Here is a 27,942-nt window from a genome sequence, read left to right on the forward strand (position 1 = left end):
GAATCTCAGTGCCACCTTCACGGTCCAATGTTCCTCGGTTATTATCAGCCAGGTTCGAACCCTAACAACGCTTGTACTGCTCGCAAAGGAAGTGCAGGGAACGGCAGAAAGCGCCGCACGAAAAAACAAGCGCGATCACTGGGTAACCGACTACCTCTGTTGCGGTCGATCGAACCGAATCGACTATGGGCAGGCCTACTATACTGGCGTATGCGAGAATTTATTATTTACTTTTTGTAGTGTACCGAAACATTTCCAGTCTTACCGTTTTCACTAGAAATGAGTTTCAAATTGACAGTACAGCTTGCTTAGTCACGGAATTCGGTGATATCAATCAATCAATCAATCAATCAATCAATCAATCAATCAATCAATCAATCAATCAATCAATCAATCAATCAATCAATCAATCAATCAATCAATCAATCAATCAATCAATCAATCAATCAATCAATCAATCAATCAATCAATCAATCAATCAATCAATCAATCCATACTAATCTGCAAATAGATCAGTCGCCCAGATGGCAGATTTCCTATCTATTGTTCTCCTAGCCTTTTCTTAAATGATTGCAAAGAAATTGGAATTTTATTGAACATTTCCCTTGGTTAATTAATCCAATCCCTAACTCCCCTTCTTATAAACGAAAATTTTCCCCAATTTGTCCTATTGAATTCCAAAGTTATCTTCATATACTTTTAAAGAGACCACTGAAACCTATTCGTCTACTAATGTCATTCTACGCCATCTCTCCACTGACAGCTCGGAACATACTACTTAGTCGAGCAGCTAGTCTCCTTTCTCCCAAGTCTTCCCAGCCCAAACTTTGCAACATTTTTGTAACGCTACTCTTTTGTCAGAAATTACCCAGAAAAAATCGAGCTGCTTTTTCTTTGGATTTTTTCCAGTTCTTGAATCAAGTAATCCTGGTGAGGATCCCATACACTGGAACCATGTTTTAGTTGGGGGTCTTACCAGAGACTTATATGCCTTCCCCTTTACATCCTTACTTCAACCCCAAAAATACCTTCATAACCATGTGCAGAGATCTGTACCCTTTATTTACAATCCCATTTATGTGATTACCAAATGATGATCTCTCTTTATATTAACACCTAGGTACTTACAATGGTCCCTAAAAGGAATATTGACCCCATCAACGCAGTAATTAAAACTGAGAGAACTTTTTCTATTTATGAAACTCACAACCTGACTTTTAACTACGTTTATCATTATACCATTGTCCGACTCTTTAGCTGAATGGTCAGCGTACTGGCCTTCGGTTCAAAGGGTTTCGGGTTCGATTCCCGGCCGGGTCGGGGATTTTAACCATCATTGATTGATTCCAATGGCTCGAGAGCTGGGTGTTTATGCTTTCCTTTACATCCCAGCAGCTCACACACCACACATAACACTATCCTCCACCACAATAACACGCAGTGTCCTACACATGACAGATGCCGCCCACCCTCATCGGAGGGTCTGCCTTACAAAAACTGAACCCGGCTATATATAGCCAGATGAAATGATTTTCATACCATTGCCTACTGTCCATCTCACAACATTATCGAGGTCATTATGCAGTTGTTCACAATCTTGTAACGTATTTATTACTCTATACAGAGTAACATTTTGTGGAAAATGCCTTATCTTCGATTATACTTGTACCCATATAATTTATACTGTATACGAAAACATAAAGTTCCAATAATGCTGCCTTGAGGAATTCCCTTCTTAATTATTACATGGTCAGATAAAGCTTCGCCTATTCTTATTCTCTAAGTTTTATTTTCTAGAATTATAGCAACCCAATCCGTCACTGTTTTGTCTAATCTAATTGCAATCATTTTTTGCCAGTTGTCTCCCATGATCCACCACATAAAATGACTTAGATAGGTCAATCGGGATACAGTCCATTTGACCTACAGAATACAAGATATCTGTTATATCTTGCTGGAATTCTACAAGTTGCGCTTCAGTGGAATAACCTTTCCTAAACCCGAACTGCCTTATATCGAAATAGTTATTAATTTTGCAGACATATCTAATATAATCAGAAAGAACGCATTCCCAAAGCTTACATGCAATGCATGTCAAACTGACTGGGCTGTAATTTTCATCTTTATGTCTATCACCCTTTCCTTTATACACAGGGACTGCTATAGCAACTTACCATTCATTTAGTACAACTCTTTCATGCAAACAATAATCAAATAAGTACTTGTTTTCAACTTTTGTATCTTTTTGTAAATGTCGTTGTTTTCATAGGTAAATTTGAATACTTATTTAGAATTATTCACCTCCTCTATCTGGACATTATTCTTGTAAACAGTGATGTTTACATACTGCTGACTGAATACTTCTGCCTTTTAAAGATTCTGGCGTACACACTCCCCTTGGTCATTAATCCTTCATGCAAACAATAATCAAATAAGTACTAGTTTTCAACTGTTGTAGATTTTTGTAAATGTCGTTGTTATCACAGCTAAATTTGAATACTTCTTTAGTATTAATCACCTCCTGTACCTGGACATTATCCTTGTAAACAGTGATCTTTACATACTGCTGACTGAAACTTCTGCCTTTTGAAGATTCTGGCATACACACTCCCCTGAATATTCTTCCCTCTAGTTGGTTCCATCAATTTCTGAATCAGCTGTCTCCCCATATTAAGTTATTTTACATTTGTTGGCCATGCTTCCTGTCGTTCCAATTACCTTCCCAGTTGACATTTGGTAAATTGGGTCACCTTCTGCAATCACGTTCCTTTCCATATTGTTTCCAACAAAGCTGATTATCTTATCAAATAATTCCGAATCAGCGTCAGCGCTACCTTTCCCGGTCTGTACACTCCAAAGACATCAAGTTGCCTATTATCTTCAGAGATGAGCCCAACACCCAGAATCTCTTATTTGTCACCCTTAACTTTTTCGTAGTTTACATTCTTTTTACAAGTTGCTTTACGTCGCACCGATAGAGATAAGTCTTATGGCGACGATGGGATAGGAAAGGCCTAGGAGTGGGAACGAAGCGGCCGTGGTCTTAATTAAGGCACAGCCCCAGAATTTTCCTGGTGTGAAAATGGGAAACCACGGAAAACCTTCATCAGGGCTGCCGACAGCGGTTTTAGAACCCAGTATCTCCCGGATGCATGCTCACAGCTGCCCAGCCCTAACCGCACGGCCAAGACGCCCGGTTACAAATTATTCTTTCACCCGAATGAATACTCTCTCCTACTATTCCTATCCTATCTCTACGATACACACTCCAGTACCATGAGAAAATGTCTGCATCCATTGTAACATTCGACAGGCGTGATTCAACTCCTATTAAAATATTTGGTAAGTATATATCTATCAAATTACGGTACTTAATTCTATTCCTTTCTTTACAGTATTTTTACAGTCCAACACTAACATTTTTATGTCATCTCTACTTGATTTCCAGATCCCTAGGCCACCCCATATCTGATTGGCAACAGTAACTATGGGGCATAATATCAGATTTGTATTAGGATTCACACAGGTACATAACAACTTTACAGTATTAAGCCATGGTGCTCTCTTTATATATCTAGTGACCAGATCGTCCTCCGTGTCGATGCAAACGTGCTTATCATGTTACGCGGAGACATTAATACCGATACTTTGCAAGATGTCATCTTAGTCGCATTCATGGAAGAGGTATTTAATCTCGACTGTGTGACTAGGTCAGTATGAACCTCGACTTAACTTTCGCTAAGAATCTTAATGTTGCTTAAACTACATTTCATACTTTTCGCGTGCCCGCCTGGCGGCCGTGATCAGTAAGGCGTAAAGTCTGCATGATCTGACATCGCGACTTTCCGGTTCCAGTCCCACTGATGGAAAAAAATGATCACCCGCAGAATGTTGGAGGGGTAGTGGAATACAATTTCTAATCACTAGATTGTGTGCCAAAAGTTTGGATTCAAATCCATACCTCTCTGCAGTGTTCGTACGGAGTGAGGGCATATGACGCTGTTTGTGGTGATTCGTCAATGGGATGGGGATGGTAAGCCTTGGACAGACCACTTTGTCTTATTCGACAGGACTAGTCTAGGTGCTAACACCGGGTCTCACCTCTACCTACTTCTTTATCATCATTATCATCCCCACATCCAGACGCCCAGGTCACCCATGGGCGTCAAATACAAACTTGCACCAGGCGAGCCGAAGTTGTTCAACGGTCATAGGCACTAAAATGAATTACCTCCGTTTTAATGGTTTAATTTCGTGTGGCTATTTCCTGCCGGGTGCAGCCTTTGTAAGGCAGACCCTCCGATGAGGGTGGGCGGCATCTGCAATGTGTAAGTGACTGCGTTTTATTGTGGTGAAGGATAGTGTCGTGTGGTGTGTGACTTGCAGGGATGTTGCGGACAGCACAAACACCCAGCCCTCGAGCCACTGGAATTAACCAATGAAGGTTAAAATCCTCGACCCAGCCGGGAATCGAACCCGCGACCCTCTGAACCGAAGGTCAGTACGCTGACCATTCAGCCAACGAATCGGACCGTTTTAATGGTGCTAACCCATCTTGTCCAAATTGCTGACATTGTTGGAAGTATAGTTGAATTTGTTATTACTACAGGCTAATTTAACTTAAAATTTGTCTTTAATACTAATAATCATGCAATTAACGCATATTTTGAGAATTTGGCTGTTTTTGACGATATCTCGTCATAAAGCCCACGGCCATGTCAACGACGGAGTCTACAATTTTTTTAATAACTCAGGTAGTTTGTACATTAATAGTTTTAATAAGCCAAGTCATTATTATGTGGAGAAAATAGTCATGAATAAAAAGAAGAGAGTACTTGCAGTTGCAGTTGAAACTAAGTGTGAAGTAAAATTATGGGGTTATAGAACGATCAAGAGAGTTAAACGTTTTGGGAGTTCAATGTTTACAAGATTTTCAAAGTGTACTGGTACAATTTTAACTAAGTGGGTCAAAGAGGCATCTTCGTTTGTAATTGTGAATATAGAATAAATTTTTAACTTTCGATCTCTCCATGTATCCTTATTTTTTTCAGCATGCTCTGTGGCAGTGAGTGCGTGGACTCTTGTAGCCATATCAGTAGAACGCTACTACGCCATCTGCCACCCACTACGTTCACGACGCTGGCAGACGCTGTCTCATGCCTATCATATGATCGCCATCATCTGGAGTGGAAGTCTAGCATGCATGTTACCCATCGCCTGGCTCAGCGAACTCAAACCAACAAACAAAGTTAAGTATTTAATTTCGTTCATTTCCAAATATTCAACTTTTTTTTTTGAAGTCAATTCCTTGTTTCACCAAATGGTAAATAGTATTGCTTACACTGCATTAACAAACATCGGTTCCAAACCGGTCGATTGAAATGTGAAAGACTGAGCGAGTTGGCTGCGCGGCGCGAGCCGTGTAGCCGTTTGCTCGCATTTGTGAGATGGTGAGTTCAAACCTCACTGAAGGCTAACCCGAATATGGTTTTCAGTGGTTTCCCACGTTTACACCAGACAAATGCTGCTGGTATAACTTAACTTAATTAAGGCCAAGGCCACTTCCTTCCCAGTCCTCTCATATCCCATCATCGCACATAGGAGTATTTGATCCAAAACCACGGACAGATGTCGATAGTTACACAAACAAGCGAATGCTTGGAAACGGAGACGAGATCCTGAATGAACATAGGAACTGGTTTCTGTTTTACCTGACTCACTCAGCGCGACATCGTCAGTCGTCATCTAAGCGTTTTGCTAACTAAATGTACATACTTTAAAATTGAAGTAAAATGAAGCAACATTTTCTGCGTTATTTTATAGTAATTTTAAGAGAATTGTTGTGATTTCTGAAAGATATAACGGGTAGTTCAGGTATGTACTGTTATTAGAACTACTTTCAAATATGTATCCTTGCATTAATTCAGTTATAACCACATGATTTTTTGAAACTGAGGAAAAGAGGCGTTTGTTTCACCTAAAAATAAATTTACGAATTAATATTAGTTAATGTTCTGAACTTCCCCGGGTTATGCTTTTTCTTTAATATGTTAGTTTCACTTATCTACTTACTGAACATTTCAGGTGGCATTTTATATTATGCGTTTTAGTGAAAACTATATTTGTTAATAAAAACAATAAATCTACAACTGGTCGTCTCATTTCGCATTTTCCTTCTGTTCAGGGACTTCTAATGTGAAGAGTGTTACTCGGTAATTTATATTTAAGAAGCTGAAGACATATTCCGTGAAGTATTTTTTCGAAAAAAATGGATATATTTCTAAACGAAGTAATAGATTTTCCTCATTTCTCTACAGAGCAAAAGTCTGAATTTGTTAAAAGATTTTCGCGATTTAATTCTGAAAATGTTTCTAAGTGGCAATCTCCTAAAAGAACAGAGCAAGTTTTCTTGAATATAAACTGCAAATGGCTACAAGGAACTTTAGAAGTACCTCGTAAGAAAGTCACTAATGTAACTGTTGATCGTGAGCATAAGGCTTTTGAAGGCCCAAGAGATCACAGTAATCGTCGAAAAACAGGACTTATAACGCTGAGTAATGAGGCTCAAGAGCTATTGTATGCAGGAACTTAGGTGGAACACGCATAGTGAAAAGCATCATGAGCACTCCAACACGCGGTGATAAGTACAAAAAAAGCAGACAGGAAATCCGATCCGGTATCATAAGTTAGTAAGGAGCTAACTCCAACAGAAGCTCTATCGATGTTTGTTGAAGCGCCTTTAAGTAGAAGATAATATATGATTATTCTGAAAAAAAAATCGACATTATTTTGTAAAAAGCGAATGATGATTGCTAACCTGTGAAAGAATTCTACCGGGTCACAGGAACCTGTGCAGAGGTTGATTTACAGGCATTTTGAACCATACAATAAGCGACTTATATTCTACATAAACAACGTTGTTGAAATATTAACAAATGAAAAATTGGCTTCACTTTAACTTAAATGCAAATGGGGCTGTGATGAATCGCAACACAACAAGCTCAGTATGCACAAAAGTTCCAAAATAGCAGTGATTCTGACGCCAACAACTTTCAGTTTCCACCAGTTTCATTGCGACTCACTTGCCTAACAAACTATAAAGTGATTCGGAAAATTATTACTCCTTCACCTCCTCGGTTTTATCGCTCTATCAAGATTAGGTTTATACATGAGACATTAGATGTAACTAAAGAAGAATTAGGTAACTATTACAAGAACAAAATTAAATCTTTAAGTGTAACAGTAATAGTACAAGAAGAAAATGAAATAGCTGTAAAGCACGCGATACTTTTGACAATGGTCGATTTCAAAGTGTGTAACGCAGCAACAGATGTTAGTTCACCATAAGATGTAACATTTGTACAGCTACATCAAAGCAGTTCAATGGTTTGTCTGTATGTTATGAAGAAAATACTGATACTACATGTCCGGGTTAGGTTTTTGAAACTTTACTCAATCTTTCTTATACAATTCCTGTTCATAAGTGGCAAATACGATCAGATGAAGGTAAAAGAATAATAAATGAAAGGAAAAATCATACAGCAGAAATTTTGAACAAAACTTGGACTCACTGTTGATGTATCGAGATCCAAATATGGCAACAGTAATGGTGGCAATACAAGCCGAAGGTTTCTCACCAATTTTTAAATGTTCGCAATGATCAAACGTATCGGCAAAAGCCTCACAGAAAGATTTGTCTCTGATTTGGAGGTGTTTGTCAGTTGACAAGGTTAATATTGACAAATTTTCTACTTGCGGCCTATATACAGCCAAACTGTACCTGGCATCGTGGCATCCGGAGCTCCTTACAGTTCTTAAAATATTAATCCAGGGGCCGGTGATTATTATTTTTTTTGCTAGGGGCTTTACGTCGCGCCGACACAGACACACATTTTTACGAAATAATTTTCTCCGATTTTTGGGTCGCCAAAAACCTACATGAGTTGGTGTGACGTTACGGCAGTAACAAAACAGAAACTCGACAAGCCATTCGATGGACTTCTATCTTATTTTCCGGCAGCTAAGGAGGTAGGAAGGGAACCCACCATTACATCTGCCGTGGTAGTGTACGTGAAGATGGCGACGATGGGATAGGAAAGGCCTAGGAGTTGGAAGGAAGCGGCCGTGGCCTTAATTAAGGTACAGCCCCAGCAAACCGGTGATTATTGAGCACGCCTTACTTCCAATAGGAACATTATCAGAAGAGGCTGCAGAGGCAGATATAAACATTTTCGACAATTTAGATAAAGTTACTGTAGAACATTTTCTCGGAAACAGAGCAATATGAATATTATAAATAGATTTAACGTCTGTCACCTATTTAAGTTTCATTAGGCAAAGAAAACCCAAATCAAAGCCTTTTACCAAGACTGCTTTAGAAATTCTGTTTCCTTGGGAAAAATAATGACCAAGGATCTGAGGAACATTCGGAAAAATTTGGTGAAGAAGTTTGGGATTCTTCCTCAGACTGAAATGTTCGACTTATTTATGAACATTTGTCAATATTTTATGAAATATACTGTTTTATTTCCGTGTCCGTCCTGTACGTAATTTACTTATTAAAAGTAAATATTTTTAAAGTTTTCAGGTAAACGGAAATAAATACAAACAAAAAATGAGGAGTAGATGGTAGCAGTTTAGCGCAATAGCTACTATCTTTTCAAATTTCATTTAGTGATTTTTGACAGATACGTGAGAGGTGGTGGGCTCATCCCCACAATGAGTTCCACACACCTGTCTGACATATACTAAAGCGAGAGGAATACACATTTTTACGAAATTAATTTTCTCCGATTTTTGGGTCGCCAAAAACCTATATGAGTTGGTGTGACGTTACGGCACTAACAAAACAGAAACTCGACAAGCCATTCGATGGACTTCTATCTTATTTTCCGGCAGCTAAGGAGGTAGGAAGGAAACCCACCATTACCTCTGCCATGGTAGTGTACGTGAAGATCATCACTATCACTCTGTCAGGCTCGCGTCATCGCTGTAAACGAAGACATGAAAGAACGTTCACATACAGTGTGCACTCCACCGATGCCTAAAGAAATTTGGGAAAGCACTGTTGCAGAATTTTGGGAGAAGGGAAATTTTCCACGTTGTTTAGAAGCAGTTGACAGAAACTATACGAATAATTAAGCCCGAAGAGGGTACTTTGAAAATCATTGTCGTATAACTCCGTAACATCTTCCGTTAAATCATAAAAAATTCACCCTTCATTTCTATGACACTGCTTCTATCCTTGAAGATCTCCGATATCTTGCAATCAGACAAATCAATATTTTGGTGTTAATTTCATTCATCTTGACTAAGTACTTTTATAAACACAACCATGAAGCTATCTGAAAAATTAATGTTCTAAAAATCGGCTCACAGGAGAGCCTAGAAAATACACCGACCGCTGAGCTAGGACTAGGGTATGTGAAATCATGCACGTGAGAGTAATAAACAAACATTTTATAAAACTATTTGTAGCCAAAGAGCCTTCCAGCGGCGACCGTCGCAAGTAAATGTTGGGCTGGCTGTACCTCGACTGCTGCGGGAGAAAACCGGACCGTTGTGAGTGTAAACGTTCATGCTTGTGTACCCAAACTTCACCCAGCTGGAAGCAGACGGTAACAACCAGTGTGTGTGTGTGTGTGTGTGTGTGTGTGTGTAAGGATTATAACTTGACATTCCGGCGCCATCTTGTGGTTATGGGTGGAAACGCATACATATATTCAGATGGTCTTCATGCAGCTAATCCTAAGCTGCCTTTAATACCAGTTCATATTGTTAAGGCACGATCTCAAACATGGTTGCCTTGTTTTCATTTATTCAATTAATCAATCAATCAATCAGTCACCTCTGATCTGCAGTTAGGGCTGTTGCGCAGGTGGCAAGTTTCGTACTAATTGTTCACCTTGTTTTTTTTTTAATTATTATTTCCAAGAAATAGGAAATTTATCGACTAGCTCCCTTGGTAAATTAGTCTTATCCCTAACTCCTAATTCGTTTACCTATACACGAATATATGGCCCAATTTGATTTCTTGAATTCCAACTTTATCTTCATATTGTGATTTTCCTTACATTTAAAAACTTAATTCAAGCTTATTCATCTATTAATGTCATTCAAGCCATCTCTCCACACTGACAGCTCGGAACATATCGCTTAATCGAGCAGCTCGTTTCCTTACTCCGAAGTCTTCCCAGCCTAAATTTTGCTACATTTTCCTAACACTACTATGCCGTCCTAAAGCATCCAGAACAAATCGTGCTTTTCCTTTTGATCTCTTCTAGTTCTCGAATGAAGTAGTCCTAGTGAGAGTCCTATTCACTTGAACTAAGCTCTAATTAAGATCTTACCAGTGACTTATTTGCCCTCTCTTTTGCATTATTACTACCACCCCTAAATACCCTCATAACCATATGAAGAGATCTGTAATCCTTCGTTACAACTTCGTTAATGTAATTACCCCAGGCACCTAGATGCTTACACGGATCTCCATGAAGTTCCTTAACTCCATCAACGCAATAATTAAAGCTGAGAGGACTTTTCCTCTTGTTTAAAATTACAACGTAACTTTTCACACCCTTTTACCTGCATACCGTTGTCTCTTGCCCATCTCACAACTGTATCGATATCTTTTTGCTGTCATTTTAATTCACGACGTCGTTAAGCTCTCTCGCTTTGTGTGCATCGCTTATCGAAACGCGGCTCAAAACAAACCCTACCCTTGAGAAATTCTAAGCCAGCTATACTAAGTCAATGGTTATTGAAAAATGGGATTAGAATTGTCGGCACAGAAAATGAAATATCTACTGCTGTAGGTATGTTCAGGTCAAAATAAACTCAGAGTGTCTTGAGAAGATGAACACTGCCACATTTTTGAACTAGTTTAAATTCACGTTAATTAATAATTTTCCTCATAATTATGTAGTAATAAAAATAATGAACAACCCTCCTTATCATTCCACTGTCAACGATAAGTCTCCGGTACGGCAGCAAAGAAGATAGTTGTAGTTGAGTATTGTTTTGAGTGGCACGTGAGACACGAGAATAAGAAAATGTAGTTGTGAATGCGGTAGTAAATTTAGTTGGAAATTGGTGACAGTGACAGTGACATATCACTAGTAGACTCCTGTTGAGGGTTGCCACTCGTTCAAGACTTCCCAGGAATTACCGGCCGAACAAAATTTCCTATGTCCTAAATGTAAGTCTTTCGGGAGGCAGAATGTCCAGAATTCAGTTTGTTGTTCATGAATTAATTTTTCAGTGAATAATTGACGTTAGTAGAATTAATGAGTTCTGTCAGCGGAAACAAAATTGTCTGCAGTATCGCTCATGTTCTGTAAATATTACTGACTTAGTATTGGTGTTACGCCAATAGCCCACTGCTGTGCTCAAACCATTGCTGATTCCTGAACGTTAAGTTGATAACTCAGAGAGAGTGCATGGTATTGCTTTCGTAGTGATTTGCAGTTTATTTGCAAATGTGATTTTAAAACTTTTCAGGACAAGGAAGAAGTGCTGATGGGCAGGGTGATCAAGATTGTGAAGTGGAGTGTAAGAATCTTTCAAACGAAATGACTAAAAGACACTGTAAATTTCGTGAAGACTGGGTCATTGCCATAAGATGCAAAAAACAAAACAAAAAACAAAGACAGTTCAGTGAGAAAATAAGATATTTCATTTATGCGACTGCATGTATTTTGTCAGTTGTAACTATTATAATATGTATGTGTGTTCAGTCCGTCAGCGCTAACGCTGGTGGGATCCTCAACAGCTCTGCCATCAGCTGTCATAGATGGCCTAGGCATCACTGAAGGGAAATGAGGAGTGATGTAGTTTCCCGTTGCTTTCCTCACTGATCCAGAGTTGCTATTACTTATCAGTCTGCCAAGCCCACTGAAATGCATACACCAACCGACCCTATGAGCAACATTTTCACACCATTCATAACAGGGACTGGCTGCATAAGGATTGGCATTACTAACATCTCTCATACCTCAGTCACTTTCATATTGTCAAATCCAAGGATAAGACATAGACAGATCTATAGAATTTCAATTTTTCAGACCAAATGCCTTAAATGCACCTATCAACGCACTATAAAATGCATACACAAACGTACGTGAATGTGACTTCAAATCACAAATGTTCACAGTTAAAAGGTTGCAACCTACAAGGCAAGATTAGTACATAATCTTCATACGACTGCCATAGCAATAAGCAAGATATTTCCTCATTCCACTTTATTCGTAAACTTTTACCTTCCCCATTTTAATATCACATGTAACTTGTCAGTGCGCAAAATATTTTCCATTTCTGTGCATATGTTTACGTAATTCATGCGTTTTTTGGGCATAACATTTTCTAGTGACATGTGCGGACGTATTACATCACTCGTAGAGTCCTGCGCGGATATACAGAATAATATCCGCATCCACTCCGCATCCGCATCAGCGAATGGTTATCCGCATCCGCAAAATGGTTATCCGCGGATAATTTTAATATTTAACTACAGTATATTGCACCCAATGTATTGAAACGGATAGATGTGTTAACATAATACAATAGGCCTGACACCTGGCACCAGAACCCCTACAGTCACAGGTTTATAAGGGATTTTCTCTTGCGACAATTACAGACGTATTGATTTGTTCCTTCCTCCATTAATTGCGGACAGGAACCAGTTAGGCTACGGGAAGATTCACGGTAGTATGGTTTCAAGGCTCTTTATATATCACTATTCTCCCATACCAATGTCAAGGGTCGCCTAACCACAGGCAACAACAAGAGCATACCCAAGTGAAAATAAACGTCATTATTTAGAAATTATCCGCACTGCCATACAGTTTGTATCCGCCAAGATACTAACTTCGCGGATATCCGCGGATAAATCCGTGGGTATCCGCATCCGTGCAGGGCTTTATGCATCAGCTGCTGTGGAGAGTGATTTGGGAACTGACATTTAAGAAGCTAAGCGATTCGGAGCATAATTATACAGCTAATTAATTATAAACACTCAGGTGGAGACAGGGTTTTACTCTTTTAATTATTACCAATAAAAAGCAGACAACATACGCAACCAACAGACCGCTTTCGATCTTACCTGATGATCAAGTTCGAGGAATAACATATTCGTGTTTCCATCTCCACAAAGGTCTTCAGCACACAGAACGGAAGTCTTTGCCGTGCTTCTTATATGGGTATGTTGGGTATATTACGAGTAAAATCATGGTTTTGCTAAGCGCGTCCTATATCTAGAAGCATTAATGACTACTCTGAAATCACTAACAGTGATTTTTGAAAAATTTTGACTGAAGTATCCTAGAAGGTTTAGTACAACAGCAACAATAATAATAATAAATCTCCAGTCTTTTTGGGAAAGGATATTATTTTAATTGACAATACCATTTGATCACCGTTTTTTATTTCTGCAACATAGTATCTGAGTTGCCTGTAGCTAGAATAAATGTTGTTTAAACGACATTAAATGGGTTCCGTTATTTATACGTGTTAAAACGAGACAGTAGTTCTAGATTCGACTATTGCGATGACAAATCATCTTAAGTTTGGAGATAGGGCAACAGCAGAACAGCCCCTCTTACATTCACAGTTTCAAATAATATTCTAGCTAAATAATCTACATTTGTTTCAATATATCAGTTAAATAGGACGGACTATTCTTCATTGAGAATCCAACGAATAACAATAACAAAATTATTTAGCAATTGGAGTGTGCAAAATGGACGATTTTCATACAGATTCAAATCGAATCAGGGAGTTAGAACTGATGCTGTCAACACCAGAAATAAATCTTTATTCTATTTGATTACAAAAGGCAACTGTACTTCGTTGTAACTGCTGTAACATATTTAAATAAAGAGTATTGATTTGGACTCCAAGGGAATTACAGTTTGTGAAACATTTGCTCATTTACTTTTGATTCTGGTTCAGTTTTCTCGTCAGATCATCTTCTGTTCTTAGTTTCAACGGTATTACCAGTATTTCACTTTTCTTTTAAACGAAATATTCTTCAAATGTTCTTCTACAGTTGTGAAGCTAACGACTTCGTTGCACTAATTTCACAAATGAACCCTAGAATAATTCAAATAGAGAATCAAACTGTCAATCAACCATCCTAACAATTAATTACGTTATCGGTGCATGTATACTTAGTCCTCAGCTGGTTGAATCTCTTTCATTTTCACCATCTGTCATAGAAGGCTCGTGTGCCACTCAATAGCAGTTCTTGTTACAAAGTAAGCTATATTCTTTCAGTGTCGACTCAGTCAATACAACTTTAAACTCTTGAGATTCTTGGTACACTAATTACTTGTATAACACACATGACACTAAAACATACCTGTAACAAATAATACACTAATAAGCAAAGAATGAAACGTATCGTTCTGAAAGAAAATCCTCAGATTATATCAAATCAATTTTCACCATGCGTATATATTTACAATGTTATTTACGTAGCGTAAAATTGTGAATGATTATGAATTGGTGATATTATGAACAAGTTAGGCAAGATTATGAATGAAGATATCCTCCACTGTCGCCTTAGTAACTTTGATAATGTTTTCTTTGCTTAACATCAGCAGCTAACCACCTGTTACCTTTAGCGATTGCGTCTGAACTGAGGCCGGTTGCCTTGCTCCGGTCGAAGTTTGCTCTGTAAGAGTTTGAGGGGGTAATAACTCTGTTCTGCGGGGAGGGGGCGGGAAGTTTTACTTGGTTACAGTATTTGTTACGTGTATTAGCGAGTCATTGGCATGGTAATGATTTTGAATTGAAATGCAGAAAAAAATTAAAGAACATTATGCAAGATATTATTTATAGAGATAACTAATAATCTACTAAAATGTCTTCAGTGGCAAGGAGGCTACCTAGATTTAAGAAATTTATGACAGATAAAAGTAACCTAACCCATATTCCGAACGTTTAGCGTCAAAGTAGCCTCCTGCAGGATACGTTAAAAGCTAAAGAAAAATAGTGCGAAGTATTGTCGTGGTGTTTGTTTGCCGTGTAGGGTTTGAGGAGAAGGTTGAAGGCAAATATTCAGCGGAGAGGGAGAGTAAGTGTTATTTTATTATAGTTGTTTTGACGTGAACTACACTGTGAATGCATGATAATATTTAGGGTGAAATGAAAATTTAATGCTGATTTGAAGAGTACTAAAACGCCTCGAATGGTGAGAATGCTATCTGAATTCAAGGAATTTAGTACAAATAAGAATATCGTGCCGTAACCTACATTCTAGAAGCTACATTGGGAATGCCGTCAATAGTATCAATCATACCTCAGTCAATACCCTGCTGTAAAAGTTAAAGATGAGATTTAGACAGTTCAGTGAGGTTACAAATTTATTCTGCTCTATGGTGGATAACAGAGGAGGATCTGGGCTAACATTAAAGCTATTATCTCAAAGAACCCTCGAAATAGCGCCTGGTCCTATTTAGATTTTCTTCAAAGTTATTTCTGACCTTGTTGAATTCATATTTTGTACCTAAATAAACTTGCAATTCTGTGTTCCTCAATGACTGAGGGTATACAATACATCTATATACCTCTATCAAGGGCCCAGTGACCATGAAAGCTGACTTTCTATTTGAGAGAACAGTGGAGAAGAGGAAAACGTAAAATGCGCATAAGATGATTTTAAATTGTTCTGGAAATGCCATATCTGGAATATATTCAGGAATGTAAAATTATTAGCTTAGTGTTTTGTGTGGCTATTTATTTGCTTCGAATTTAAAATCATAAGTCACGGCTCTCCATGGAATGAAATCGGACTGACTGATGAAGGCAAGTCTGTACTTTGTTAGGAAAGATAATACATACATCAGACTAGAATTAAGTTTTTACTTCGAGGCAAACTGTTAGTCTAAAGGAACTCACGAAGCAATCAAGGAAATGGATTTTCAGAAAGACGTGCTCGAGAAATGTAAATGTAAATACATTTATAGCCAGGAGAAATGCAATAGCAATCCCATTAGATGTATTGAGATGCACCTGTGTACAACTCTGTATTGATTTGCTAGGAAGATAAAATAATTGTATTCGTTTGACTGCATATACAGCTGTCCACGTGAGTCCAGAATAGCTACATAATTATAACAAATGTTAATAAAAGTCTAATGTCATAACACCGACGAATCAGTTCTAAATAAGTGAAACATTCTCTACTACTTCGAAATAGAAATAGTGGTTCAAACATTTCAGAGAGTCTCATATGACAGACGGAAGATATCAGCAATAAATCTGCAGATAACTAAAGATATTTGCTTTAAAGTGTCAAAATGTAAACTTGAAACGTGCAAACAAAATAGTAGTATCTCGTAACCTCTTCATAACACTTTTCACTACCGAATTTACGTTTCTTCTTTGTAGAATTCCTCTTGCTCGCTACTTGAGTCTCCTCATCACTTGAATGAGTGTCCATCACAGCATCCATCGTACTACATACAATATTAGTGTAACAAACCTACACAATACAGAGACAGAACAAATCATCTGATACAGCCATCAGTCACCTTGCCTTAAACCGCAATGGCAGCAACACGCGCATGCGCATTCGAGCTGTTGGTGGACTCTGTTCGTTTTAATGTAGTTCCACGCATACATTGTTCGTTCTTCCTCTGTGTACCATTTCTTTTTTACTGAATATCTCGGACATCGTTCATTGTTTCTCTTTGATATTTCTTGAGTTAACAGCTTCACTACAAAGCTAACGAATGGGACTAATAACTCATTTTTTGAATTTTTCGACAATGTTCGTTTTTCCTGTGTAGGCCTACCCTTCACATAGATTTACAGGTAGAGAGTAATGACAAACTTTACATCAAAAGCATTCCCGGAATGTTACTGGGGCCGGGCTGAGTGGCTTGGACGGTTGAGGCGCTGGCCTTCTGACCCCAATGTGGCAGGTTCGATCCTAGCTCAGTCCGGTGGTATTTGAAGGTGCTCAAATACGTCAGCCTCGTGTCGGTAGATTTACTGGCACGTAAAATAACTCCTGCGGGACTAAATTCCGGCACCTCGGCGTCTCCGAAAACCGTAAATGTAATTAGTGGGACGTAAAGTAAATAACATTATTATTATTAATGTTATCGGAGATGAATTTTTATAGTTTCTGGCCTAAAATAATCACTGTAATATACTTACACGGTGAATGTTCTCTGTATAGGAATAGTAGGTATGTATGGAATTTTTCGTTTCTTCTTTCATCTTAATACGCTATTCAAAACGCGCTATTTTTCTGTCATATTTTTCTACTCGTATACTGCTCTGCCTTACGATAGTTAATTTTGTCTTATTCTAGAAATCACGAAATAACTCTTACATCATTCTTCTCTCATTTGACTTTCTATGTATCATAACGATGAAATGCAGTCATAAGTGGTAGTTCACATGAAAGTATAGTTCATTCGGGAAGTAGGCCTACACGATTTGAAATTCTGATTACTTGTGCTCAGATTAGTGTGCAAATAACAACATATATTTTCATATATTCACAAACTCTCTCTGTGAATGAATGGTAGAGTGTTGGCCTGTTGATTTGAACCAAGATAGCCGAATTTTTGAAGGGTGAAAGAATCCGGTCAACATTCCGTGTTGTATGATGTCGGTATGACACATTTGGTGTTTACCCGTAATAACTAATTAAAAACTCAACCATAGATAGCCCGACAGAGGTTTCTGCCATCCATAAGAGTAAAACGGAACGCAGAAATTGACATGCAGGCAGCCTATATGGCGTCCAATCAAAATTATTGCACACTGCAGCTGAGACCATATTATTATAATATTTTCACATGGCCAGCGATCTGAGCTTCATTTGCCTAGGATATGCAGTGTGTGGTACAAAGCTGAGAATTTTAAGATAATGTGAAGTGGATAGACCTATATGATCCAGTCTAGGGAGTCAATGTTTTCAGAGAAGTGAACAGTGAATGCATTGTCTTATAGGAAATTTTAAAAGTGTAGGAAGAGTGCTTTGCACGTTTTTCAGCTTCGTTCTCCACAAACTGAAGCTTGCGTTTCATGACATTCACTTTGTACTGAACAAGAAAGGAAGTAATACTGATTCCTTTCATATATTTTGTAAGGTTGTTAAGTAAATTGGAAGTATCAAATACTGTAACAGACTGCGTGTGGAGGCCGATCTATGGCTAATATAGAGCAAATTAGACCTTATGAACGACCCTATTCAACAATATTTCATCAATTAACCCACCCTCATGTCGACTTTTGTTTTATAAATCAGCAATAAAAATGTGTATTTCATTACGCGTTTCCTCTCAAAATTCGCATTACTTCAGCAATGAAGAATAAATGTTTGTGATAATTTCCTATTTCATCATATAATATCGAAAATAAACTTCATCTCAGAGCATGAGATTTGAATTCGACAAATTTGACCATTTTTGGTCCCTCGACTAGGTTCATATAATATACTACGGGTGGTGGTTTGGCCCGCCCTGTCAATATATTATCATTTTCTAATTTTGTGCAATATTTCACTCGTATATGTTTCGGGAGCCCCAACTCCCTTCATCAGCGATTTCTACATCATGAATCAATATTCCCCATATCTTAAGATCTAACATTATTCATCATTACATAAGATATCGTCAATATATAAAATTATTTTTAACACATACACACATATTGACCATTTCTTGATACAACGAACAACAAACATTGTCAAGAAATAATGTCACCATTTCATCGAAAACAATTTTCAGGGTTGGCGATAGATTCTTGGTTACCTGATGTTGTCTCTGTATGCTGCAGTGAGTGAAATAGGTTTTGGTGAGCAATTTTCTTCATTCCCAAGATATTTAGCAGCTAATTCTTCTGGGACTAAGAAAATATATTTCGCACCGGACAAAACTAATTTTCCCCCCAATACTGTACAACTTTCCTGGCTGTGATATTCTTAGACTAGCTTTCAATGACGCTTCAACTGCTCATTTAAAGATGAGTCACATTCTTTCTACTGACAGAATTCCAGACCATTCTTCCATAAACCATTAGGCTTTGTTTTCGAGTGACGCTTGAGAATGACCATTGGACAGTATTTCAAAACAAATAACACACTGTGGATTAGGAACATTTTCTTCTTCCCTATAAGTAAATCTATACGCCAAATTACGTATGATCATACTTCTCTTTGACAATCTCACTCCCTGTGCTTGGCCATTGACTAGATGTAAACTCAACCGCATAACACTTGCTGCTAGAATCCGCCACCTTAGAAAACCACCAATCACGGTAAATCTGTACAGTACTGGGCATGACACGGAAGCACACATAGTATCTGGCTTGTAGGCACCACTGAGCGTTGGAAATAGTTTCTAGAGGGCAAAGGAGCAGATATCTTTCCGATAAACCCGTTCATATTCATAATTGTATGGCCTCAGCTACCGTGTGCAGACATTTCAATTTGACACCATCTGACTGTCTGCTCGTCAATTTCGACGTTCCGTTTTACTCTGGGCCCACTGGATGGCAGACTGAGTAAACCGAAACTCTCTTGGGCGTCTATGGCTGAGATTTAGTGAATTTTGTCGGGTAAACACCAAATGTATCACCAGAGATCTTTTATATGCCGACATAGTACGACATGGAGTGTCGAATTGACTTTTTACCGCCCTTCAAAAATCCGACTACCTCTGCTGGGTTTGAACCCGCTATCTTGGGATCCGGAGGCCGACACTCTACCACTGATCCACTGAGGCAGCTGATAAACACGTTAACGATAAACCCGTTAATAGCATACCTCATCACTAAGTGAAGGTTATGCGACCTGTTCCGGCATTGAGATGTAGCTTTGTTGCTAGAGGTGCCGTATATGGGGTATAGGATATAAATTGCAGTTATTTGAGTCCACCCAGTCCTCGCTACCCTTTTCTTTATCACTAACTAGAAATACTTGTAAGCACAGACTCTTTTTGGAACACCTACATTAACGGTATTAACGGGGAATAATTATCATAATTACCTTATTTAGTTTCATTTCTATGTATGGCCCTACGTACGATAGAATTTGGTCCTAAATATCTTAGGTAAGAACGTATGCATAGAGATACTTTTTCTTTTGTTATTACCTAATTGCGCTTCTCTAGACACGTTTCTATGATTTAATGCACAAAACATGCTATTTCCGTGTTATATTAAGCATAACTTAAATGTCCTCTTCTTTGATTCCTGTGATTGAAGGCAACAGACAAATAACGAGAATTGCTGTATTTCAAAATGAGTATTTCGATTTATCCTTGCGCTGACAAGTAAATTAATAGCTCGGCCTGTAAAATGGTTGTATAATGTCAGATACCGTACTTGACACTTGTGGTTCGAATCAAAGTGTCTACCGGTTTTGTGTGTTCAACGTTGTTATTATTATGTTTGGCATTACTAGCCGTCGATCGATGCCGTGGAGGTTTGGCTGACCCCTAATTGAATAAGAATATCTCACCATAGTGAGTTAACGAGTGCTGACGACATTTTTTACAGCAGCCGGAACATATATTTTCACGGCACTCCAGCATAACATAGAATTTGCGCTGGATGGACGTTAATCAATTATTATTATTATTATTATTATTATTATTATTATTATTATTATTATTATTATTGTCCAGGTCACCACAAGTGTCGTGAGAGCTGGCCTGACAGGAACTACGAGAGATTCTACAACCTTCTGCTTGATGTTCTGCTGCTGGTGCTCCCTCTGTTGGCGCTGGCTGTAACATACTCGCTCATCATTCGCTCACTACGGAAGGGCATGGAATTGGAACATAGCATGAGACAGGAAGATGGAGCTTCAGGTAATGATTATTATGTCTTTTCGCAGATTCATAATTGTTTCAATATTTCACTACCTGCATTAAGGAAGGAAATGAAATTATGTACATATATGCTTAAGCTTTGCTGAATTATCTCACATTTCATTTTTTGATTAGAAACAGAAAAATTAATGTTAAAGCAAAAAATCGTAAATAATAAATATCATACAACAAAAATAGAATTAAATTGATAATCTGCCTTTTATTATATGCTGCATTCTTAAGAATACTACATTCGTTCAAAGGTAACGAAATCTCGGAAGTGCGATGGGCTCCCCAGTATTCTATTTGAAATTCGTTGATACTCTAACAGAACACTCAAAATCTTGTCTCGAGACTTAAGTCAGTTTTGTTCTATTGTTTTGTGTAACGTTGTTTGCCAAGACAGAAGTTTACTAACGAAGAACGAATGTATGTATTTCAATTATGGTGGAATTATTATAAAGAGACTTCTAAAATTCATTACCACTTTCTCCTTCTTCTTTTCTTCATGAGGCCTCTAAATATAGTTCATAATTGAAGGGGTTAAAGGTATAGTGGTGTAAGTCACTTTATCATCGTTTTTAGGAAATGAGCATAATGCGAAAGGTATTGTAGTTAATTCAGTAGACAAGTTTTTGTGATGGTATTGTTTTAGAGGTACTACGTAGGTCCAAACTTAGGGATTAGGCTTGATTTGAAATTTTTTTTGCTCAAAAGTTGTACCTCACGCACTAACCAAAGTCACTTGCACCACTGTGCCTTACCAAAGCCTGTGACATACACCACTGTATGACCTAAAACCAAAGACTTACACCACTATGGACATCAACAAAATGATGTAAAGTTGACTTGCACTTCTCAAACACATTTTTATTGAACATTACACAAAGTATAAGAATAATACAAACAATTTAATTTTTTATCACGAATGGAGTCTTAATGTTTTTAACATGGCAATACGGATTCAGTCTATTTCATCAGGATATGTGGTTTCCACAATTTCCAGAGGTCCAACATCTACAAGCTCCTCACCTTCTTCAATAGTGGTTCGCAGGGAAACGAAGAATTCATGTTTCACTGGTGGAATGTATGGCAGAAGATCAAGCATATCTTTCTTTTTAGCCTCGGTAACAGGCCTTCCCCTTGGGTACAAAACATCTTGAGAAACGTTGGCCAGAGAATGTCGCCTACCGGGCTTTGCTGCCTTTAGATTTAGTTTAGAAAATGGGATATCCTCATTCACAGTTTCTTTGTAGAAGAGAGTGTAAGGTTGATCTTTCAAAATTCGTATCCATTGAATTTTCAACCAATTAACAGCAATGTTGTTCTCATTTTTCTTTCGTCGCGTGATACAACTTTCCAACTTTGCAACAGATTTGAAATCCTCTCGGCTCATTTTCGTCACCATGAATGGATTGTTCCTTCGGCACTTCATTATGATACTGTACCAGTCGTCTGCAGTATAAATGGACTTGTTCTTTGCGTACGATTCAATTGATCCAAATTCAGCGTCGTTGGGTAGAAAAGAGTGGCCACTTACCATAAATTTGTGATCGATAATTTCTGCATTGCTTTGAGGGCCCTGTATGTACTTCATGAGGTACAAGGAAAACTTAATATTACGGTTTTGGCCCGTGCATGCGTCACTGTACAACACTATGTGCCTAGCAGATGACGCTCTTGCTGCAAGATGTTTGACGATACAGGAACCAATCTCTTGAGACCCACGAGAAGCGATCGTTTCATCCCAGCAGAACATGAAGCCTAAACCTGTTCCAAGTTCATGGCAGCCAAGGTTATAACAATACATATTCCGCTTATAGTAAGCCACGGACGTCGTCAAAACAGGAAATGGCAAAGCCTTTTCGAGGTCGAATGTCAGACCATAGAAAGATTCGTCTTCCCGTGCTTTCACTTTGTCCCGATCTCTAGCCTCTCTCACCTTTTCGGCATTTCTGAGGTGTAATTCTTTTTCAGCCTTCAGCTTTGTAGATTCGTCTTCATCTTCACACACTTCAATCTTCTTGTCAAGCACATCGCATCTGGTGCACGTATCTTTAAGAGGCCGGTGGAAATGCAAGTTGAACTCATTGCTAAAGGTTCGACGGTAGATGGCTTCAGAAACAGGAATATCACCTTTTTCCGTGCACTTTTCTTTGTACAGTTCATACATTGTACGTACATTCATGTCAGGAGGAAGGTATTTCCTGTTAGGGTTCTCTGATCTACTGTAGTGCGATTGATACGATGGGAAAGATGCTATGTGGTCACGCACACCATTCATGGCAGCCTCCGGTGTTTTATTTTTGGGGGGATGGCGTCCTCGGCCATCACTTCCTGGTTGTTGACCCTCTCGTACTTTTTGTATTGCTCTTGTCATTCGCCCATCCGAAACTTGGAGTGTTTGTAAGAAAAAACGCTTGCACACAGTAACGCTATTGCCTCTGACTTGGAATCTGAAGCTGTTTGAAACAGACTTTGCATTTCTCGTTGAATTTCGTGGGCGTCTTACATTAGGTTTCTGTTGCACAATCAAACCACATAAAAATACGTTTTGTTCAGAAAAACTGCTTAGCTTCCAAAAGGTGTCGAAAATTTCTCGCCTCGCCACTTCAGGTACGTTCTCCACACACTTTTTTTTACATTTACAATCAAAGTTCTGATACAGCTTACCGGCCACTTCTTTTCCTCTAGAGGACACGTACGGGAGCCCTGAATTTCGTGCTCGCTTTCGCTTTTGAGCTTTACTTTCGTGTTTTTGTCTTCTCCTCGTTCTCGGGTGAGCGTTTTCTCGATTCTCAGAAGTTCCAGCAGTAGGAAATTCGCTGGAATGGTTGCGCTGGCGTCCGCCGTCTACCTCTGCATCTCCTTCTGATTCTGAAACAACAAACATCTTGTTACACTTACTACCGAAATAAAAAACTGCAGGGGAAGCTTCGATTCAGCATTCAAAATTACGTGAAAAACGATACTCAACACGACCATTTTCAATAATCACAGAAAATTCACTAAAAACATCACTCTTCATGCATTTTTCTCCATTTTTCCTTTCTTTTTTTCCGAACCGATTACAAAGGTGTATTATTCAGGGAATAGTAGACCAAAAGGACCTAAGGCATAATCTAATGTAAGTACTTGCTAAAAACGTTGCAACAAAATAGGTTAGTAGGTGAGTAACTGAGAGGTTAGAAGGTGAATAGTACTTACCATCATCTGTTTCTGATGTGTTTTCTCCTTGTTCACGCTCCCATTCATCACTGGACTCCAGCTCATCCAACGGATCACTTACACTTATTTCAGAATCCATCGTTTCTTTGAGTATTCACGCATGCATTCAACACTCGATGAACATCGCGGAACAATTACAACCACACTGGTGTAAGTCTGACTCACACCACTTCAGTTATCAGCAAAACAGATGATCCATTACCAGTCTAACTTGTGCTGCCATCTAACGACGAAATGAGTGAAGCTCTGACTTACTCCACTTTTTCTATGAACAGTTTTTTATTTCTACATCGCCTTTCTGTGCCTAAGTCAACTTCTACCGAAAATTGACTTACACCACTTTGACTTTAACCCCTTCAATTAGCGTCGACCTCTAAGATCTTTTGCTACCATTTTTTCCTTCATTCCCACAAAGCTGCAGGTTGTTCTTATTGGGTCTTCTTGGATTTTTTCTCACTCTTCACCTGATAGTCCTAGAGTGGAGAGTCTGATTCTACCCAGCGCCTCACATTCGAAATGTATGTGTTCAGCTGATTCCTGTGCTTCATTGCATTTCCTACATATCGATGGCCTAGAATGAAAACCTCGTATCTCACAAAGTTCTTCCTGTCCATTACTTCCCTTAAGACTGGTTAAGCCTCCCAGCCACACATGAATACGCAGTCCATCAGAACAATGTTCGTTGTGTTCTTTATTCCTATGCCGACGTGTGAAGGAAAATGAACCTTATCGTACCGTACTATGGGAAAGTATGTCTGCGTGACGTGTTTACTGACTCCTACAGTATAATTTTATAAGGTTCATTTTCCTTTACGCATTAACATTGGAAAATAAACCCAATGAACATTGTTCTGATGGACTGCATATTCATGTGTGGCTGGGAGGCGTGACCAGTCTTAAGTGAAATAATGGCTAGGAAGAACTTTTTGAGATACGAGGTATTCAATCTAGGCCATCGATATGTTGTCTCTTATCACTCCAATTCTATGTAAGTGTTTTGTTTCAGATGACAGTGTCCTGTCAACAGTCCTACTACCCATCTTATATTTTCTCTGCTGAGTTTCAACAGTTCTTTAGTATGCTTCTTGTTTGGTCCTTTTATCAGTTCCTTTGCAAGCCTGCATCCTGGAGTGCTTTTCCTGTTTTCCATCTGTTTCTTTTGTACCCATTTTCCTATGTAGTGTCGGGCTTGTCCATAGGAAATCCCGCATACAGGTTCTGGGGCTAAAAATGTGTTTCTGCCCCTTTCTTGGCCAGTTTATCTGCCTTTTCATTTCCTTCTATACCTGCGTGCCCTGGTACCCATATTATTTTTACAATGTTTTGCTTTGAGAGCTTCAGGAGAAGTAAGTGGCAATACCAGACAATTCTGGATATTATCCGGAGTGCCTGTAGTGCCTTAATGGCCGCTTGGCTGTCCGTGAAAATGAAAATGTTCTTATTCCTATAGTTAATTTTCAGATTTTCTTCGAGACATGTTGTGATAGCTATCATTTCAGCTTGAATGACGGTAATGTGTTTGCCCAGGCTCATCTGGATTGATCTCTCAGGTCTTCCCTCGTTGATCCCTCGTCCTGTGCCATCCACAGACTTTGAGCCATCAGTCCACCACACTATATCTTCTTTTTCAGTATTCCATTTGTTGATATCCCAGTCTTATTTTTTTTATTATCTGCGTCTCAAACGGTTTTTCAAAGTTGTACTTTGGTATCATGTGATCAGAAGGCGTGTGTAACACTTCCTCTGTTATTCCTCTGTTAATTTTGGTGTCCTAGAGCGGGTCTTTGTGCATTCCAGCACTGTGATTGTGCCAGTCTATAAGAATTCATTCTAGCCTGTCCTTTTATGAAATTGCATAGTGATGGGAGGTCTCGTAAAGTATTCAAGACTTCTGTCGGCGTAGTTCTCATGGCCCCAGTCATGGCTGTGCATGCCATTCTCTGTAGGCTATCCAATCTACTTCTGACTTTTCCTTGACTTACTTTGTGCCAGATGATTGCAGCATAGACCATCAACGGTCTAATGATCATTGTGTATATCCACATTAACATTTATGGTCTTAGGCCCCATGTCTTCCCAACGGCTCTTTTACATGCATACAGCAAGTTCTTGGGCCGGGTTACGTTCCTTTCTATATGTGGATTCCAGGTTAGAACTTTTTATCTAACACTACACCTAAGTGCAGTGCCTATTCTTCCATAAGTTATATATATCTTGCCCAAAGAACTTCAGTGATCTCGTTCCCTCTAATTTTCTCCTTCTTGTAAAAGGGACCAGAGTTATCTTGTTCGGTTTGACCGACACCAGTTCTCCACAAGGTTAAGTGATCTTTGCATTGGGTTGTGGATAACACTCATCACCTTACCTCGTACCACAATCACTAGGTCATCTGCGTATCCTTGTGTATAGAAACCTTGTTCGTTGATCATAGCTATGATTTTGTTCACCACGAGGTTCCACAGCAGAGGCGAAAGAACTCCTCCCTGAGCACAGCTTCGGGTGGCCCTAACCGTCAGAGTTTCTTCAAACAGGGTTGCTTTTATTTTCCTTCCGTCTAACATGGATTTAATCCATTTGACGATAGTTTTACTCACATTGCTCTTTTCCAATGCTTTGATCACAGAGTCATAGGTTGTATTGCCGAAGGCTCCTTCTATATCTAGAAATGCTGCCAGTGCAATTTCTTTATATTCTAGGCTTTCCTCTAGTTTACAAACCGACGGGTGGAGTGCTACTTCAGTGGACCTGCCAGGTCTATATGCAAACTGATTTTCATGTAACGTTGTGTTCAGTTGCGCCATTCTTCTGGTATACAGTATTTATCCAGAATTTTCTCCATTGCTTTCAGCATTAAGGAGGTTAAACATAATGGTGTGTATGCTATGGCTTAGTTTGCCCCTATAGTCTTAGGTATGAATACTGCTTTAGCTTCAGACCATGATTTCGGCACGTACCCTAAAGCTAGACTAGCTCTGAAGAGGATCGTCAGGGCACTGACGAGTATCTCCCGTCCTTCCTGTAGGAGTATCGGAAGTATCTCATCTGGCCCCGGAGCCTTTACAGGGTGAAACGTGTCGATTGCCCATTTTACATGGTTGTGTTTTATTATTCTGTTGCACAGTTCTAGTCTACTCTTCGAGCTGCGGTCTCTGTTCCAACCGTTTCTTCTTCTGTCATCTCCTCAGCCTCAGGAAAGTGACACGCCATTAGCAACTCCAGAGTGTCCTTTCCCACCTGAGTAAAGGACCCATCTGGTTTCTCCAGTGTCCCCGCTGATTTATTGCTTTAAGAACCTTCTGGAGCCTTGCTGTTTCAGTGTGGGATTCCACTTTTTCACAGAACAGTCTGAAAGATTTTATTTTTGCTTTCCGTATTTCTAGGTTATACTCAGCGAGTTCTCTATGATATACGTCCCACATACCATTTCTAGATGATATTCTATACAACATCCTATCCTCTTTTTTCCATTTTGGCTAGTTTGTTGTTCCACCACCTTATTTCTCGGTGTTTTCCTTGAGATAACAGTTTTCATGGAATGAGTCTATAATGGCCTCTTCTAATAGTTCAATGATCAATCAATCAATGAATCAACCACTGCCTCATCCAATTCTTTCTGTACTTTCACGTTAGTTGGAAGATTTTTTGTACAGCCTTCCCTAGAACTTCTCTGTATCTGTCCCAGTTTGTTTGGGTCTCTGTATATCTCAATCCCACATTGTCTCGCATCTATTGCAAATTGGATGTGCTGGTGGTCTGCCAATGATGGTTCCTCCAGCACATTCCAGTCTTTAATAAAGTTTGCAATATGTGTAGTGATTAGTGTAATGTCTATTAGCTCCCTACGATTTTTATTTATAAATGTAGGCTTGTTTTCTAGGTTTAG

The 27,942-nt window shown here is 38.9% G+C and overlaps 1 protein-coding gene across 1 annotated transcript in view; it reads left to right on the forward strand.

Annotated features, from left to right (window-relative positions):
• The window catches only part of LOC136857837 (cholecystokinin receptor-like), a 445,250-nt gene that overhangs the window by 411,962 nt on the left and 5,346 nt on the right, over positions 1-27,942 (forward strand). Inside the window, exons 3-4 of the mRNA XM_068225173.1 lie at positions 5,052-5,253; positions 20,680-20,831. Coding sequence (XP_068081274.1) covers positions 5,052-5,253; positions 20,680-20,831 — 354 coding nt within the window. The remainder of the gene's footprint in view (positions 1-5,051; positions 5,254-20,679; positions 20,832-27,942) is intronic.

This window comes from Anabrus simplex, chromosome 1 (assembly GCF_040414725.1).
Source record: "Anabrus simplex isolate iqAnaSimp1 chromosome 1, ASM4041472v1, whole genome shotgun sequence".
In the NCBI taxonomy this organism is placed as follows: Eukaryota; Metazoa; Arthropoda; class Insecta; order Orthoptera; family Tettigoniidae; genus Anabrus; species Anabrus simplex.